General features: G+C 36.5%; 1 protein-coding gene across 3 annotated transcripts in view; it reads right to left on the reverse strand.

The window, feature by feature from the left end:
* The window catches only part of CDH6 (cadherin 6), a 128,944-nt gene that overhangs the window by 16,489 nt on the left and 94,700 nt on the right, over nucleotides 1–17,755 (reverse strand). For all 3 annotated transcript variants that reach the window (XM_047874490.1, XM_047874500.1, XM_047874482.1), the window contains 5 exons: nucleotides 14,256–14,550; nucleotides 10,911–11,030; nucleotides 8,758–8,925; nucleotides 6,470–6,657; nucleotides 4,127–4,380 (listed from right to left, as the gene is read on the reverse strand). In XM_047874490.1, coding sequence (XP_047730446.1) covers nucleotides 4,127–4,380; nucleotides 6,470–6,657; nucleotides 8,758–8,925; nucleotides 10,911–11,030; nucleotides 14,256–14,550 — 1,025 coding nt within the window. The remainder of the gene's footprint in view (nucleotides 1–4,126; nucleotides 4,381–6,469; nucleotides 6,658–8,757; nucleotides 8,926–10,910; nucleotides 11,031–14,255; nucleotides 14,551–17,755) is intronic.

Raw genomic sequence — 17,755 nt, forward strand, 5'->3', positions numbered from 1 at the left:
GAGACTAGTAAATTTTGAGAAATGTTATCTTCTTTATAAATTTATTACTAGTTTTGGGAATAGCTATATATGGGGAAATATGTATGTACTCTGTTTTATGTATGGGATATTAAAGAGAAAACTCAGAAGAGAGTTTATATGTTAAGGTCATTAGGGGAAAGAATTGCCCATTTCAGCTAGATTCTGAATGTTGGCTCAGTAGAAATACAATTAAGTAAATGACCTAGCTACTCATACACATGTAGAATTATCATGAATGCTCCAAGAAAAATAAACTCTTGTTACTAACTTGTAGTGTCTATTTCAATTGATTATTTTGCTTTAATATAGAACTGGTGAATTATCTTAATAAAATATATTTTTGTCATCTATTAGGGGTCTAAATAAAGTAGATATTTGATTATTGTAGGCTATTTAAACCTGATATTAAAGAGAATTAATGAAGTTCAAAAAAGCTATATACCTTTCTATATCTCTATCTCTATCTCTATCTCTATATCTGTATCTCAGGCCACCTCAGAATTTTAATGTTAGTTTATATAAACCTAATATTTTATTATTAAGTGTTCATCTCTTACAGATGAAACAGCTCTTATTTTTGCAATTTGTGTCATGAATCAATGTTTATTAAGAATTTAGGCAACAGCATTGAACTTGATCAACTGCCTTCATTTTTAATTTGAGAATGACAAATATTTATAGCACATAATTAATTTCCCAAAAAGGAAATTTCAGTATTCATAGACTCTTTAAGAACTTTAATCATTGCCTACATTTTTTGCCTATGTTTTTTCCTTCATGAAAAAATTGAGCTTAAGATGCACTGCTTATTGTCCTTACAAGCTCTTACAATTATATACAGCAGTAATCTTTTCTTGTTATTTGTTTTCTTCCTGCTATACTTTTAAGTTTTACAAGCAATATTTTCCAGTCAAGTCTTTGAAATAAAGGGTACAGGGTGAAGAATTGTTAGTTGGAGGCAGTAACTATTTAAATACCAAAGAGAAAGTAACTATTTAAATACCAAAACTGTATATGAGTTTCCCCCTTAATTGGGAGATTTAAAAAGTAATAGGAAACCTCAGATTTCTACATTATTTAGGAATGATGTTTGCACATGAACCTTATTTGTTTGTTGTTTTTTTTTTTCCAAAGTAATTTCAATTCATATCTAGTATATTTACTGTCCAGTCATATTAATTGTAGTCATAACAGATAAGAAACAAGGTAATCAATCTTGACATGATTATAGCAGATTATTTTGCTAGGTAGCTCTCCCCCCCAAATTTATTATATTCTGTGATTCAATAATTTGTCTTCTAATGTATCCTCTCAAGTCAGGGAGATTTTAGGTCAGGAAAGGAAGTATGTTTGCAGGTAGATTTTTCATAGTATCTATTCAGAGTGACATTTTATAATACCCTTTCATGGAAGTCAAGGGGCATTTCTGATACAGTTATTGGAAGAAAATTATTTTATGTAATTAAATAATTAAAAACTTGTATCTGCATAATGATAAATCAATGTTTGGGGGAGGAGATCTCTAGTATTAATTGTGTACTTAACATTGTCTAGCACCTAGTTGTTCAATATTTACATCTTGGATAACCAAAAACTATGTGTGGATATACTTTCCCAATATAAGAATCAATTTTATCCTATAAAAGGACTTATTGGAATATGCATTTATATACCAATATATCCTTACTTTATCCTTATTGGTATTTTTATCCTTAAATCTATATCTATATATGAAATCCATATGTACCAAGAAAAAGCTGGCATAGAAAACTTTAAAATTAGCTGACAACCAACCCAGTCTGACAAGCTAGCTACTTCCTTTAATAAAACATAAAATAATGCAGTGAGTTAAAATGGTATTCATTATAAAAAGTGAAATAGACATAAAAATGCAGCCTAAATTCCCAGGAGACATTATCTCTTTCAATTAAAAACATGTTGAATGATCAAAGAGGTAACAAAGCTCATATTTATATAAACTTCCAGCATTAACACTTTTAAATTAGTCTTGACATTGACTTGCTGAGATTTTTTTCCTTACACAGTTAGGACAAACTCCAAGTGACAGAATAGTTGTGAAAGTACTTAAAATTATCTGTGTTATACAAGCAAAGACCATCCTTCATTTTCCTTATTAATAATATGAAATGTATATAGAAATTTGATCCATGGAGCTTACATGTGGCTACTTTGGGTTGACCATAGTCCAATTCAAGGAGTCTATAGATATTCCAGTAGGATCACAAAACAACAGAGTCTATTTTCCCAATGATTTAAAACTACTCCCTGAAAGTAAGTCAGTGCATTTTTGTGTTTTAGATGTGGGACTTGCTATCAGGTTTCATTTGAACAAAGGGCTCATGGTTGAAAAGTTAGAAAATGCCTTAGAACCTCAAAATCTTTTATCTGCAGTAATATTTTTCATGCAGCAGTCAGTGTGATCCTCTTTAAAAATTAGGTTTAGATTAGGTAATACTCCTATTCAAAGCTTTGCAGTGGTTTCCTACCTCAATCAGAATAGAACTCAGTCTTTACCAATACCTTCAGATGTCCCTAGGACCTGCCACACTTACCACCTACCAAACCTCCTGTTGCCTCAGACCTTCCCAACCACTCCCCACCTTGCTCACTTTCTTCTAGCTTTGTAAGCTTCCTTGCTACTCCTCTTCATGCCAAGCAAGCTCTGGTATCAGACCTTACCCTCATTTCCCCCTCTTCTTTGGACATTCTCCTCCCAGATTCACCATGGTTCATCCTTTCATTTCAATCAAATCTTTACTCAAATGATTTCCTACCAAGGGCAAGCCTGACCATACTATCTAAAATAGTACCCCAGATACTCTTTGTTTCCATACTCTGCCTTATTTTACTGATTACAATGTATTTCACTTGAAATATTACATGTTTGTTGTTTGCCTATTTCTGTCTTCCCCAATTAAAATGTAAGCTTAGCGAGATTAAGACTTGATGTTGTTCTCTGTTGTATCTCTAAAGCCTAGAACATGCCTGGCATAAGGCAGGTACCCCGATCAGAATATATCTGTGGGCTCACTGGCAAGAGTTCCTCTAGTCTACTTACTTTTTTTTTTTTTTTTACAGGGGATAATTTACACAATGATATTCTGATTTAGCAGTTTTCTCATCTAGTCAAGTAAGCTACTGACTAAAGCCTGGAAGTTGTTGACTCCAGTGCCTTCATGATAAAATTCTAGAATACTGAAGCATCTGTGATTTCAAAGAGCAATGAGGTTTTCTTGCAGCATGATTTACAGCTAAGGTATTAGGAATGTATAGGGAAAATAGAGCTTGCTTACATAGTATAAATTAGGATTCAGCTCTATTAATTTCCCCAGGATTTCGCAGACATATATCATGAAATGATTCTTATTTTTATCCATGTCTGAAAATGAAAAAAATTACGCGTCCAAATGGAGCGTAATTCTGCCTCTAAGTGTTACAGGATAGATTCTTCCACACTTGAAAAACAGACTATTGGCCTGGTGTCTTGTTTATTAAAAATCACAATGCTCTCTCCATGCCACTGTTTGACAAATCTAAGACCTTCAAGAAAAATTCCAGGCCATTCTGTTCTATTACCTTATACCATTTTCATGTAAGCAGTAAGCTCCTATAGATCATTTTGTGTTTCCCCCCCAATTTTGTGGGGTTTTTTTTAGGCTTATGCTGCTGATAAAACAATTGTTGAGCAAGGAGAGTAAAGATGCTGTTTAGAGTCGTTTTTCTTTTTTTTTTTTTAATTTTTTTTTTTTCAACGTTTTTTATTTATTTTTGGGACAGAGAGAGACAGAGCATGAACGGGGGAGGGGCAGAGAGAGAGGGAGACACAGAATCGGAAACAGGCTCCAGGCTCTGAGCCATCAGCCCAGAGCCTGACGCGGGGCTCGAACTCACGGGCCGCGAGATCGTGACCTGGCTGAAGTCGGACGCTTAACCGACTGCGCCACCCAGGCGCCCCTAGAGTCGTTTTTCAGGAAGATACAAATATCTAATTGGAAGAAAGCATTAATTTTCTAACTTGCAGGTGATACTTGAATAGCAATCGACTGAAGTTTATGCAAAAGACATGTCTCAGAAGTGTGCTTACTTGACAGGATTCCTGGCAGCATCAGGATCTTGGGCTGTGACTGAGCCTATGGTTGTGTTTATCTGAGCATCTTCTCTTATTTGTAGGATGTAGGCCAGTTTGCTGAAGACAGGAGGCTCATCCACATCTTCCACCATGATTCTGACCGTAGCTGCATCTTTGAATGGACCCAGGTAGAGAAAGCGGGGTTCAACATGAGGATTGGAGGCTTCCACTTTGAGGGTGTACACTTTCTTCTTTTCAAAGTCCAAGACCTTGGGGTGGGTGGGGAGAAGAGACATATTTAAAGCAGCCAAGACACAGAAAGACGAGACATAAGGCATTTTTAGTGCAAATCATGGGTAGTGAATGTGGTTATATTGCTTAGAGACATCACCACACAGTGTGATATTGGGCAAAGGCATGAGATGCCACACCATCCTGATGAAAATTGTGGGCTGAAACCATGCCCACTATTGCCTTGAAAGTGGGTGCAAGGGTGCAAGGTATAACGGACAGGGAAGAGAACCTGGAAGTAGGATTCTTGTATAAAAAAGGACCCAGTGTAAAGAAAATTCTTGTATTTGACTAGAGGGAGCCATGTTAGGGGCAAATTGGCAAATCTGACTTTGATTGAATACTTAATGAGTGTTTAAAATGTGCTGGTATTGGGGCACGGGTGGCTCAGTCGGTTAGGCTTCCAACTTCGGCTCAGGTCATGATCTCGCGGTTCTTGAGTTTGAGCCCCATGTCAGGCTCTGTGCTGACACCTCAGAGTCTGGAGCCTGTTTCGGAGTCTGTGTCTCCCTCTATCTCTTCCCCTCCACCCCCCTCACACTCTGTCTCTCTCTGTCTCTAAAAAATGAATAAACATTAAAAAAAACTTAAAAAAAAAAGCTTTTTTTAAAAAAAATTTGCCAGTATCTGGACCCCACCCTGGATCATTAAACCAAAATATCTGAGGTGGGGGTGGGAATCTATACTTTTAAATACTTCCCCCAGTGATTCTAATGTGCAGCCAGAATTGAGAACCACAAGTTTGCATCATGACTTCCTCTTCCTCATTCAGATAAAATAGATTTAATATGGTTTTTTTTTTTTGCATGTGCATGAGTTGATAAAATATTCCAAGTGATATCCTGATAAGGGCATTGGGCTAATTACTTGCCAACGAAAGTAATGATCATTGTTGTCAGAGGTCTTTAGAAAAAGTATCTCTGCTTCTGGACACATAGTGAACCCAAATGCTTATTGCTGACTTTTAGTTTTAGATGATGATATGACAAGGCTCACTAGAAACACAATTAATCAAGACATTAGTGAAAGTGATTTAGTCGGCTAGGCAAAATTTCAGTTTGAATCTGATAAGGCACTAAGAAAATTAAAAAGGTTAATGCACACTAATGGGCTTCCTAATTATATTATAGTATAAAACATTGGTCTGGATGTCGCTTAAACATGTTTTATTGTGTTTCCAGGTATTAAGACATGTAACTCAGAGCTTAAGAGGAAAGGATTTTCTTGTTATTTACATCTACCTGTGCTTATTTTTACCACCAAGTATGCTAAAGGAGAGAGCAAATGTTATATCATACATGATAAAAATGCAGTTATTAAAAAAACTCACCAAAAATAACAATTTTTAGCTTTGAAGCACAGTTTATTGGTTTAAAATTTTTGCCACACTTCTGTGTACTGCTCTGTGATGCTAGACAATTTGGGGGGGGGGTAAATAGTGAATAAGTACATAGGACAAAAATTGGAATTCAGAAATATAAAAAATTTATTATCGTGTTCCAAAAAGTAGCTAAACAGCTCATGGGAGATTTGTGTTATTTAATTTATTTCTGTGGTCTTTTTATATCCTGTCTTTAATTCAGGCTACCTTTATCACTGCTTGCATTACTCTTTTCCTTCAAAGCATGTATCAGAATTTAGTTACACATTTGTTTTGTTTATTTGCTTCCTTGTCTCTTTTCTCCCTTAGATTGGCAGTTCCGTGAGAGCGGACACCATTCTGTTGAATGTACCATTGCACCTCCCGCATCTTGAAGAGTGCCTAACACTGTCTATTATTCATTGACTATATTTACTTTATGTACTTTAATGTACACCATTTATTTCTATCATTTATTTACTTATTAGGAGGTTCTTAATAAAAATTTATTAAAAGCATGAAATGAATGAATGAATCAGATTATTGAGGACCTCTAAAAGCCAACCATTAGACTTGGCATTAAAAAAAATAGTTAGTAAAACAAGAATCTAGAGGAATGTTCATGTGAGATATAATTGTCTTGGTTACTCGAGGACTAGAGAGAAGTGAATGTGCTCGTTTGTATGGTATTTAACAAACGGCATTACCTTTTTGACAGTAATAACTCCTTCCTGAGTTTCTTGGTCGGTGACGACATCGAACATGTCCAACCCTTCTCCCTCTGTAATGCTGTACTCAATTTCGGCGTTTTCTCCCATGTCAGCATCGCTGGCTTTGATCCTGCCAATTGGTGTACCCGGTGGAGAAGATTCAGGGGTTTTAAACTGGTATGTACCTATTAATCACCAGACAGATATAAGTCAAACACAGATGAAGGATACTCTATCACAATAAAGACAAACCCCATTTTCTAACAGTTCTTTCAGACATTACTAGGGATGCAGGCAGGTTTGTACTTTCCTTGCAATAATTAATGGCGCTCTATTCTCCTTACATCCTTACTTTCATGATTGCTAAGAATATTTCTTCTGTCATGACCCGTCTCTTTGCAAATGGAGAACACTTTTCTTGTCCTGTAAATAGGTCTCCAGGTTCATGGTATGATGGCGAGAAAGACTAAGCTGCTAGAGAAGGGTGCAGAAGGTTTCAAGCCCCTGTTAACTAATCTAGCAGAAAGAACGGAAAAGAGTTTAACCTGAACTATGACTTTAAGCCAATTACGAGGTATTTCTTAAAAGGGTTCTTTGTGTCTTTGCTAATAATAACTGAAGGTGAAAATAAATGACAGCGATCTGGAGAATGTATCCAAGTAGACACTCTCACCCATACATGGAGCTGGTCTGGCTGCGGTTAGGGATACAGATGGACACATTGAGAGAGAAAGCTCCTAATTGTTTCTTTAAGTAATCTTTCTTTTAAATTTCATTACAGTACTTTTTCTGTGCGTAGGTTTCTCCCATTCTTGTATTGGTGTTGTTGATTTAAAACCTATATTTCATAAATGTACACTTTCCCGATGTCCTCATGTTGCAAAATTAGTTTTAAGGAGACTGCATGTGGCTTTCAATTTAGATCCGCCAGACTAGCATGTACTTAGGACAATAACGACAAAAAAAGTGTCAGAACAAAACTCATTTTACTCTCACCCATTACATTTTGCCAACCATCTGTGCAAATTATTTTGGAAAAAAACAGACTATGACTAAATATCACTAAATATCACTAAAATATAGTCATTCAGTCATATTCAATCATAGCCCATTAAGTGTTGGGCTCATCCTTGGCAAAATGATAAACAAGCCAAGTTTTTCCTCCAGAGCTATTCTTCTCTCCTGTGCTTTGGTATAGTATTCAGTAATGATCCCAAGCTATCCACGGAGAGAGCAAAGTGAGGTAGGGTCCCTGTGGTATTTAAGTGCTGATGAATCCTTTTGTTATCCTTCCCCAGGGAATTCCCATATTGAAAAGGAGGTTTTGGGGCGAAGTATTGCTAATTCTGATATTGTCATTTCAGGCGTCTGTGGGAAAAAAATTTAGGGCCAGTAAAACCTATCTTCTACCCGTTACATCAGAAATTAGTTTTTTTTTTTTTTTCATTTAGCTATGAGTAAATACTTGAAAAAAATTAAAGAAAATGTAACAGTTCTGGTTGATCCATGTGTATCTCTATTATAAAAGAAGCCCATGTGAGGTGACCAGCATTGGGAAAGATACGCCATGATTGGGTAAGGTGGGCTTTCTTTTTAATGGTGGGCAGCTATTTTCTCCTGGAAGACAGGATTTAGGTAGTTTTCTTAGATCATGGTCAGAAAAGAATTTTGTTCTTGGAAGAAAAATTACATTAAAACCAGTACCCTCTTTCAAGAGCTTTGTATGAAGGGCTCTAGTATATTGCTTGATACAAAGTAGGCATTTAAGAATGTTGTTTTTCCTTCTTTTTTTCCTATCTAGCCATGAGAGTTAATGATTATAGTGATGATTTTTTTGGTATCTCAATTAACCATAATATAGAAAACTATTTATGATTACAAATGGATTAAGTACATGGTTATTTCCCCAGTTGTATTTTTAGAAACAGTTAAATGATAAATCCTCCCTTATAAAGCTTTGTGGGGATTTAAAAGAGATTAAATGACTGATTAAATTCACAAAACATAAAGTCAATTTTTTTCTTACAAATAGGAGCATGCTTGTATACATATGTTCTGCGCAAGCAAATTTATGTCTGTGGTAGTCTTTTTAATAAGGAAAAATAAAACAATGGTGTTACCTTTACAACTATCACCATATTATAAATCATTCAACTACTAAAAGTATGGTTATTCCTAAATTCATTAATACTGATAATTAATAACAATGGAAAATAAATATCATTCTTAAAGTTAGAGTTTTATAAAAGTGCACTGAAGAAATTCATTCAATCAAATGTTCCTACTCTGGGGAAACCGGGGAGGGTTGTCGTTGACATCAGTTAGTGTGATGTTCACCGTGGTGGTCCCAGATAATCCCCCCATCTGGCCACCCATATCCTTGGCTTGAATCACCACTTGGTACTGCTCTCTGTTTTCTCGATCCATGTTGAGCAAAGCTGTCTTGATGATACCTATGGATGCGAAATTCAGAAATGGAAAGGGATGTATTAAAAATACTTTATCAAATCATTTATTTATGCAAACGCAGATGTCATCCACAATACTCAAACACTATACGGATGTAATAGGTGACATGAAGATGATTATAGATAGCCTTTATACTGAAGGAAATTATAACCACATAGGGGAGATAGATATATTTTAAAAACACCTATGATACAAGGATAAGTACAAGTCAAATCTGTAATAGTATAGATTGTAGGTAGTATAAATCTCATGTGTTATAAGATAATGTAGCAAAATATAACTTGGCATGTGGTACAGTGTTATACTACCATAGCTGCTTGATAAAAGACATTTAAGTGTACTATGAGGAAATTGCTAAGGAAGTCATTTCCTTGAACTGACTCTTGAGCTTTACTTTACTGAATCAGCTAATTGCTCATCAAATATACCTCCATAATGAACGTTCAGAGGATTTTCTAAGCCACAAACTATGGTCTGAAGAAAACACAGCTCAGTTCTCCCATAATTATCATCCTGTATGATCCTAGAGAACTTAAGTTTTCCTAAAGCTGATGTGAGCATTAGTTCAACTGGTCCCAGCAGCGACCAACATTCATTCTTATGTTAGGTTAATTTTATCTCTGTTGTTCAGTAGTTATAAAATAAGTAGTTGAAAGAACTTCTAAAAGTTTGCCTAATCTCTGTGTAGGCTTTATGCTTAAATTAACAACATTCTTTCAAAAATCTTTATAGGCTTTAAAGGCTTTCAAGGCTTTAAAGGCTTTATAGCCTTCTCTCGTAGCACATTCCAGTGCTTAACAACTAATGAAGCTGAAAATATCTTTTTTTTTCTTTTATTTTTAACACGAACACCTCAGACAACAGGTCAGTTTTATTCCTATAGTCCTGGCTTCAGTGAAAGTGCAGCTGTGTCTGTTCTCCAATAACAGGACTTCTCTATTTAAATAGAGGAGATCACCTTAGCCTTTGTCCTTTACATTGAATATTTCTAATTTTTCACCCTCATTGTTTTTCAACTCAACATTTTCTTTCTCCTTGGGATTCTTTCCAAGTTCGTTGCACCTCTTAACACATCAATTTCCAACTGGATGTGGTAACCTAGAAAAGTTTTGATTTCTACTAACAATAATGGATGCTTGGGAAATGTAGAAAAGGAATTCAACTCCTATTATGATAGCAAAAATATGTGTAGAATTTACCGTACAGCACAGACAATATTTCCTAAGAAACAATTCATCAGAAGATAGTATGCTACTTTGTGGATAAAATGCAGAAAAATGAGGTGTTAAAAAAAGAATTCCATTAAGGAATCCACTTTGTTTATTAGGATGCTATCAGCACGAGCTAGACAATGTCATAATAAAATCTTACTGTCTTAACACAGCTAACGTTAATTTTTTGCTCATGCTCTGAGGAGGCCAGCAAGAAGCTCTGCTGATAGTAACAGACATCCAGGCTGGAGACCAAGGCCAACATTTGTTTCCATCCATGATCACTGTGGCAGGAGGAAAGGAATGTGGGTTGTGCACCAGGTCCAAAAGTTCAGCTTGGAAGTGACTTGAATCATTGCCACATATACCGGCCCAAACAAATCTCATGGCTATATCTACCTTTAGAGCAGGGTAGAGAGATGCCAAATAACTAGTAAAAGAAGAATTGGAATATTTGTAAATAGCCCTAATGGCTATCAGGAGGTATTCGTTTTTAGGTTCACTCCAAACTGGAAGAAAAAACTGACATTGTATAAGTTTTCTGAATTTACCCTACATAAGTAAAATGGTGAAACATCCATTGTCAGATTTCTGAATTAAAATGATCTGGATATCATGTTTACAAATATATTGCTGGTAAAATTTGGCAGATGAATCTAAGAATATTCAATTACACTGATTGTTTTTTTAATAAATTGTTTTCATTAAATCAATTAAAATTATGGATTGTAAAAAGAAGATCAAAAAGGAATTCTAACCTGTTTCTGATTCAACTGAAAAATAGGGCTGCCCCTGTAGGATACTATACACAACTTTAGCACTGTTGCCATAAGTTGGATCATCAGCATCAGTTGCGGTGACTTGGACAACAAATGTGCCTGTAATGACAGAAACATGAATTGAAAATAAATCAAGGACCCATGTAGATCCTTGATGCACACACAGATAGAGAAAGCGTGATCTTACTTCTGTACAAAAGTATCTTGACAAAGGAGTTGAGAATTTCAGGATGCTCCTAGGGTTAAAAAGCCTTGGATTTATCGGGACGCCTGGGTGGTTCAGTGGGTTAGGCGTCCGACTGGTTCAGGTCAGGATCTCACCGCTGGTGAGTTCAAATCCCCACATCAGGCTCTGTGCTGACAGCTTGGAGTCTGCTTCAGGTTCTGTCTCCCTCTCTCTCTGCCCCTCCTCTGCTTGCACTCAGTTTCTTTCTCTCTCTCTCCAATATAAATAAACATTAAAAATTTCTTTAAAAGCCTTTGGCTTCTCATTCTGAAAGAGTGTGATCAACATTTATAAATGTTGTAAGGGTTAGGTTAAAGAGAAGCATGGGATAACCATGACCTTGGGTGGAACCAATTTCAACTAATGTCCAAAGATGAGATTTGATTGGACTCTTGCTATAGTCATTCTTTGAAGTTATCCAGACCTAAGTCAATCAGCATCTTGCATTGCTTTATCTACAGTGATTAGTTTCGGGGTTGTCCAATCATGAGGCCACTTGAGATTTTCTTGGGAATTCTGTCATGAGTGCTCTTTCTCCTGGACTGTAATGTGCTGATGTAGGGCCTGTCAATGCAGCAGCTATTTTGTGACCTCAGAGATGCCAGCCTGAGGACAACGCTGAATATGACAGAAAATTTCAGAGAAATAATTGAACCCAAATCAAACCATCTCAAAAGCCCATTTTATTTTTGACCTAAGTATGACTTAAGTCACTAAATACTTTTATTTGTTTAAACTAGTTTGAGTTGGGTTTTCTGTTCAATAAAAGCATCCTAAATGATAAATCTATCTGATAATTCTAAGAGTTTGAAAGATCTTGAAACTTAAAAGAGGTAGTGTTGGATTAAAGAATTATTAGAATACTAGAAAATTCACATCTGGAACCTGTAACTCCAAAAAAATTATTATAATTACTTGCACAGAGAAGGCAATGATGTTTTAGATCAGCATTCTTGTTTTAAGGACTGCAGTCACCGAATAACCTTCAAAATATTCCTGACCCCCGTGAAATTCCACACAGATTTTTATGTGTATGCTTACATGTTTATTTCACTGAAGAGAAGATCCATAGATTTTATTGGATTCTCAAAGAGATCTGTGACTTCCAAAAAAGGGTAAGACCTTACTCTGATGAAGATCATCTTATGGCTGACTTTTGATATTCATATCAGATAAACAGTAAGCATACTGTTGGAGTTCTCCTGTCCATAGGAAGGACAGGGAAGTTACGTTCAGGGAATATTAGAAGTTTTACATTGCTTTTGTAATATCTAACCAATCCTGTTTGTTGAACAAATATATTGTACTGTGGTGGATGCTCTGGATGTAACATGTTGGTGCATGAGATCGAACACCCATCCTTGTAATTTGGGAAAGAAGGTGGGGACAAAGCATTATATGACCTCAGAGCAAGAGCTAATAGTAGTTAACTAACACCCACATTCTTACTTGACATCAATATAAAATTTGAATGCTTTTATAATATGATTATCTAGATGTTTTGATCACCTGTTAGTTGTCAGATATTGTACTGGGGGCTCTGCCCTTGTTTTCTTATTTCATCCTCATGGTAATCCTTAGCTGTTGACATTTATTATTTATTTTTTGTAGATATGAAACTGAAGGATCAGAGACATCAAGATGCTGCTTATTAGTAGAGTTTCAAATTCAGGTCTGTTTGACACCCAAAGCCCATTTATACCACCATGCTGCTATCCCACTTTGTAATGTAGGATTAAGATGCCTTTTTGTATGATAATAATGATGTGTTCATTTATGATAATGGTTAATATGAACATAACTGTACCTGTGTGCAAATTAGAAAGAGCCTTCCCTTTGTCTTCCCTTAAGACATGTTACGTCCAGCTGCCCCCAGATATTTATAATACATACTTAATTCTAACATAGTTCAAAAGTGAATGGCACCCTCTATAGTTGTGGGGGTGACACCTTGCACATCAAATTTTGTTTTCTGGAAACTGTTTTGCTGGGTGGTGCTGATGTTGAGACTATCGCTTATTGATTGTTCCTTACTTTTACCACATAGAGGAAAAATATTTTTTCCTAACAAATCTTCCTCTTAAAAGAATTTTAATCCCTCTCTTTTGCTTGGCTGATGGTTTGTGATTTTTCTGATGAAACAAAGTCGTTTTAAGTAATGAGACGAGCAGCTTCTTGATGAGAAAGATTTAGATGGTTTACAATCATTTCCATGGATTAGGTTTTTCTAAGTCTTGGAACTGTGACCTAAAATGCCTCTGATATCTGACTCATAGAATTATAGAAGAGTTATTATTAAGTAATTTAGCCCTTTTGAATTTGACACCGAATGAAAATAAAAATAACCCTTTATTCAGGTAGCTTAAAATTTGTCACTGTTTCCCATTAAGTATTTTAATACGGCTAAGAGTGATGTCAGTAGGATTTTTTAAAATTTAAATTGTGTTGACCTCCCAATTTAAGCAAATTAGGAGCATACATATTAACTTTAAAATTGGTAGTAGAATTGTGCACAAAATATTAATTCATCATATTAATGTCATGAAAATCTCTTAATTTCCATCACTTAGTAAAGGATACATCCCCTAAACAACCCCTGCATAATTATGGATTTTTTTTTAAGTTTTCTGAGTCTCTTTCCCAAACACATATTTACTTAAAGCAACTGTCATTACTCTCCAGTCTGGAATGTAAACTCAGGCTTTTGTTTCACACTGGAGAGATCCTAACCTCAAGCCAAGTACCAATATGTGCTAAGAGAGGTGGAGAGGGGTGCTGTCTCTCAGCCTGAGGACCAGGGTGGGCACCTGGGGAGGCAGGAAGTAGGTGAGATGATATCTCTTTCTTCCTCCTGTTCTTGCCTGACATTTTTTCATCCTTTCATCATTAGAGGAAATGCTGTTTTCTTATAATAAAATGAGACTAGAGTAATATTTGGAAACAGATGTACTTGTCATAAAGGGATTGTTTGAAATATGATAGTTTTAGAATTTAGCATCTACATTCATTCACCTCAGTAAATTTCACTCCTAGGATTCTTTATTCAGTTGACGTACTAGAGGAGAGACATCATGTGGTTGAAATCACATCTCACTCACCAACATCAGACATTTCGGGAACAGTGGCCGTGTAAACATCCTTGGTAAATATTGGTTCATTGTCGTTGATGTCATGGATCTTGATGATGAATTCAGATTCGGGCTCCACGGGTCTCCCTGTCCTTCTGTTTATAGCTTGAGCTCGAAGGATGTAAACAGGTTTTTCTTCCCTGTCCAGCCTCTTGGTGGCCTGTATGTCTCCTGTGTTTTCATTGATAATGAAGAGATCTCCTGCTCCATCTCCTGAAAGGATATATTTAAGTGATCCATCTCCTCTATCCTGGTCTGAATGTAACTAGTGTAGAAAAAAAAAATTAAAGAAAGTAAAAGTCAAGCATGTGATTCTAAACTGTTTGTCTTGTTAACTTTTATTCATTCCTTTCTGAGGGAGGAAAGTTTGAGGGTTTTTTTTTTCTTATTGTTTACTTAAATCCTCAATAGTAATGCCATTCATTAATGAATATGTTTCCTTATAATCATAGAAATTTCTAGAACTGGAACAGAGCTTGTAGAAAATGTAGTAATCCTTGTTTTGAAGAAGGGAACACTGAAGTCCAGAGTAATAGCAAAATGCCTAAGGACGTATTAACCTGGTTGGTATGAAACTCTTTTCACTACTTTCCTATTTTCACCATAGCATTCAGATTCTACAAATACACTCTACTGTTCACTTTTATGTATCTGGACATATTAGAGAAGTGACATGCTATGGAGAAAATAATTTTGTTTTTGTTTTGTTTTTGTTTTTTTTTTTTTTTAGAGAGAGAAAGAGCATGTGCGCAGGGGAGAGGGGCAGAGGGGGAGGGAGAGAGAGAGAGAATCTTTTTTTTTTAAGTTTATTTATTTTGAGAGCGACAGAGAAAGTGTGAGTGGGGGAGGAGCAGAGAGAGGAGAGAGAGAATTCCGAACAGGCTCCCCACTGTCAGCGCACAGCCCAGCTTGGGCCTCAGTCTCATGAACTGTGAGATCATGACCTGAGCTGAAAGCAAGAGTTGGACGCTTAATCCACTGAGCCACCCAGGAGCCCTAAGGATTTTGGTTTTTGAAACAGAGAGACCGGGGTACATTCTGACTCTATACTTTGCTATCTTGGTGAATTTAGGGAAGCTACTCAATCTCATTGAGTTTCATATGATGGAGTTTATAATCACTTTTCTGGGAAGATGTGATATTTATTTAATTACTTATGAAATTCAACTCAAAGCATTTGAGAAACATCTTAAGTGTTGCCATGAACAATGCCTTGAAAATCCCTTTATTAGATAATTTACAAGGGCACTTAGAACAAGAACATTTAATACTCAGATTTTCATTTAATATAGGAGAGGATCTTCTAAAAAGTGGAGCCAGACTAAAATGGAATAATCTGCTTTATAAAATAGTGGGTTCCCTTCTCCTGAAGGTAATCAGGCGGAGGCTCTGATAAGATTAACCCATCAGTGAGGGGCACCTGGGTGGCTCAGTCGATTAAACGTCTGACTCCTGATTTCAGTTCAGGTCATGATCTCATGGCTTGTGAGATTGAGCCCCACATCGGACTCTGCCCTGGCAGTGAGGAGCCTGCTTGGGATTCTCTCTCCCTCACTCTCTGCCCCTCCCCCACTCACACTCTCTCTGTCTCTCTCAAAATAAATAAATAAACATTAAAAAAAAGATTAACTGTCAGTGAAATGGGTCAGGTTAAAGGTTGAATTAAATGAGTGCTAATATACCATTGAAGTGAAAGATAATCATTCTAACTTGGAGAACTCGCCTGTGTTGCCTATCCCAGAGAAGATTTCTAGAGCTTTGAGTTTCTGTTGTGTCTTTGGGTCCCTTTTCCCCACCTTAGTAAAAGTTTAGAAGGTATTTTTCCTAGGTCTTCAGATAAGCTAACTCTATTCACAAATTTTCAAAAATTAAAATTGAGGAGATCTATTTGAAAAGACCAGTTATAAGTATTAGCTGCATACAGACAAGATAGTTTATTGGTAAGGTAGCTAAGCTCTACCTTATTTCAACTCTGTCTAAACATAGTATAGGCTATGTTACAACAGTTATGGGAACAACAGCAACAGGTAAGCCAACTCTGTGTCCTGTTGATGAATACTATACGAAATGCTCAGAATAGTGTCTATAACCACATTTGAAAACAAACTCTCAAGGCAAAAGGGACTTTTAAAATAAGCGAACCCAGACTTTCTAAAAAATGATATCCCATGGAATATCAATTATCTAAAATGCTGAGAAGGGGTTCTGCGGCCCCATATGTTTGGGGATTACTTTGTTTTTCTGCCTTTTTCTTAGGAGTCACCCAGTGTACATTAACGTATTAAAGGCTGTCACTGCCTCCAGTTTAAAACTGTACTTGACTGTATTTAATCTAGCTTTCCCGGGGGCTCCTGGGTGGCTCAGTCAGGTGAGCATCTGACTTTTGATTTCGGCTTAGGTCATGATCTCATGGTTCGTGGGCTTGAACCTGCATCAGGGTCTGTCTCCCTTCTCTCTCTGCCCGTCCTGTGCTGACTTTCTATGTCTCTCTCAAAATAAATAATCACTTAAAAAAAAAAAACAAACTAGCTTTCCCAAACGTTCTTGCACAAAGAATCCTTTGTGGGTGTTGGCATTCCCGAGAACAATTTTCTAAGAGACACACTTTGGGAAGCATGAACTAATTGAATCCATCATAACAGAATCAAGAAAATTAACACTCCGGTTTATGTAGTGTTTCCAAAATCATACACCTTGTGTGAAAGAGTCGGAAGATTAGAACTTGAGCACAAGAAGAGGCCCTACAGGTTATTCAGTGCAACCTCCTTGTTTTTAGAGATAGGGAAACTGTGTCCAAAGCCACACAGCTAATGCTAGTTAACAGCAGAGTTTGAGGAAGAGAATATTATTCATACAATTAGTGACCTTGAAAGCAATTTGGCAGAAATAATGGAAGATGAATGGGAACGGGGAGGAAATTGCTTAGAAGTGAGACAAACGCAATAAGAAATGTAAAACAAAAGAGGACTCCATGATTTGTGTAATGTGATATGCTAAGGAAACGTTGAAACCGTGATTACACAGAAAGAGCCACTGGGGAAAGTTTAACTCTCCATCGTCAAATCCTAATGACTGAAGAGAGCTTTTAAAAGGCTATTTCATTAACTCATGAGTAATGAAACCAACATCACCACCCATTGGATGTGGCTTCTGGGCAGCCATGGTTAGCAAACCCGGCACTGGGCGAGGTGGGGGGGGGGGGGGCACCGCACCAGAGTTCCAAATAGGAGTTGTGCTCGTTCTCTCTCGCTGACCAAGTGTAAGATCATGGCAGCATCAATTAACCTCGCTGAGCCAAGATCCTTATCAATAAAATGAGGATAATAGAACCACAGGACCAGGCTATCATGAAGATCTGATTAGAGACTATGTACAAATACTATGTTAATTCCTATGCGAACATGGAGTAAGAGCACATTTTAAGATACCGTTTCTATTAGCTCCTCATCCAAAATAAGCATGTTTTGGCT

The sequence above is a fragment of the Prionailurus viverrinus genome, chromosome A1 (assembly GCF_022837055.1).
Source record: "Prionailurus viverrinus isolate Anna chromosome A1, UM_Priviv_1.0, whole genome shotgun sequence".
NCBI lineage: Eukaryota > Metazoa > Chordata > Mammalia > Carnivora > Felidae > Prionailurus > Prionailurus viverrinus.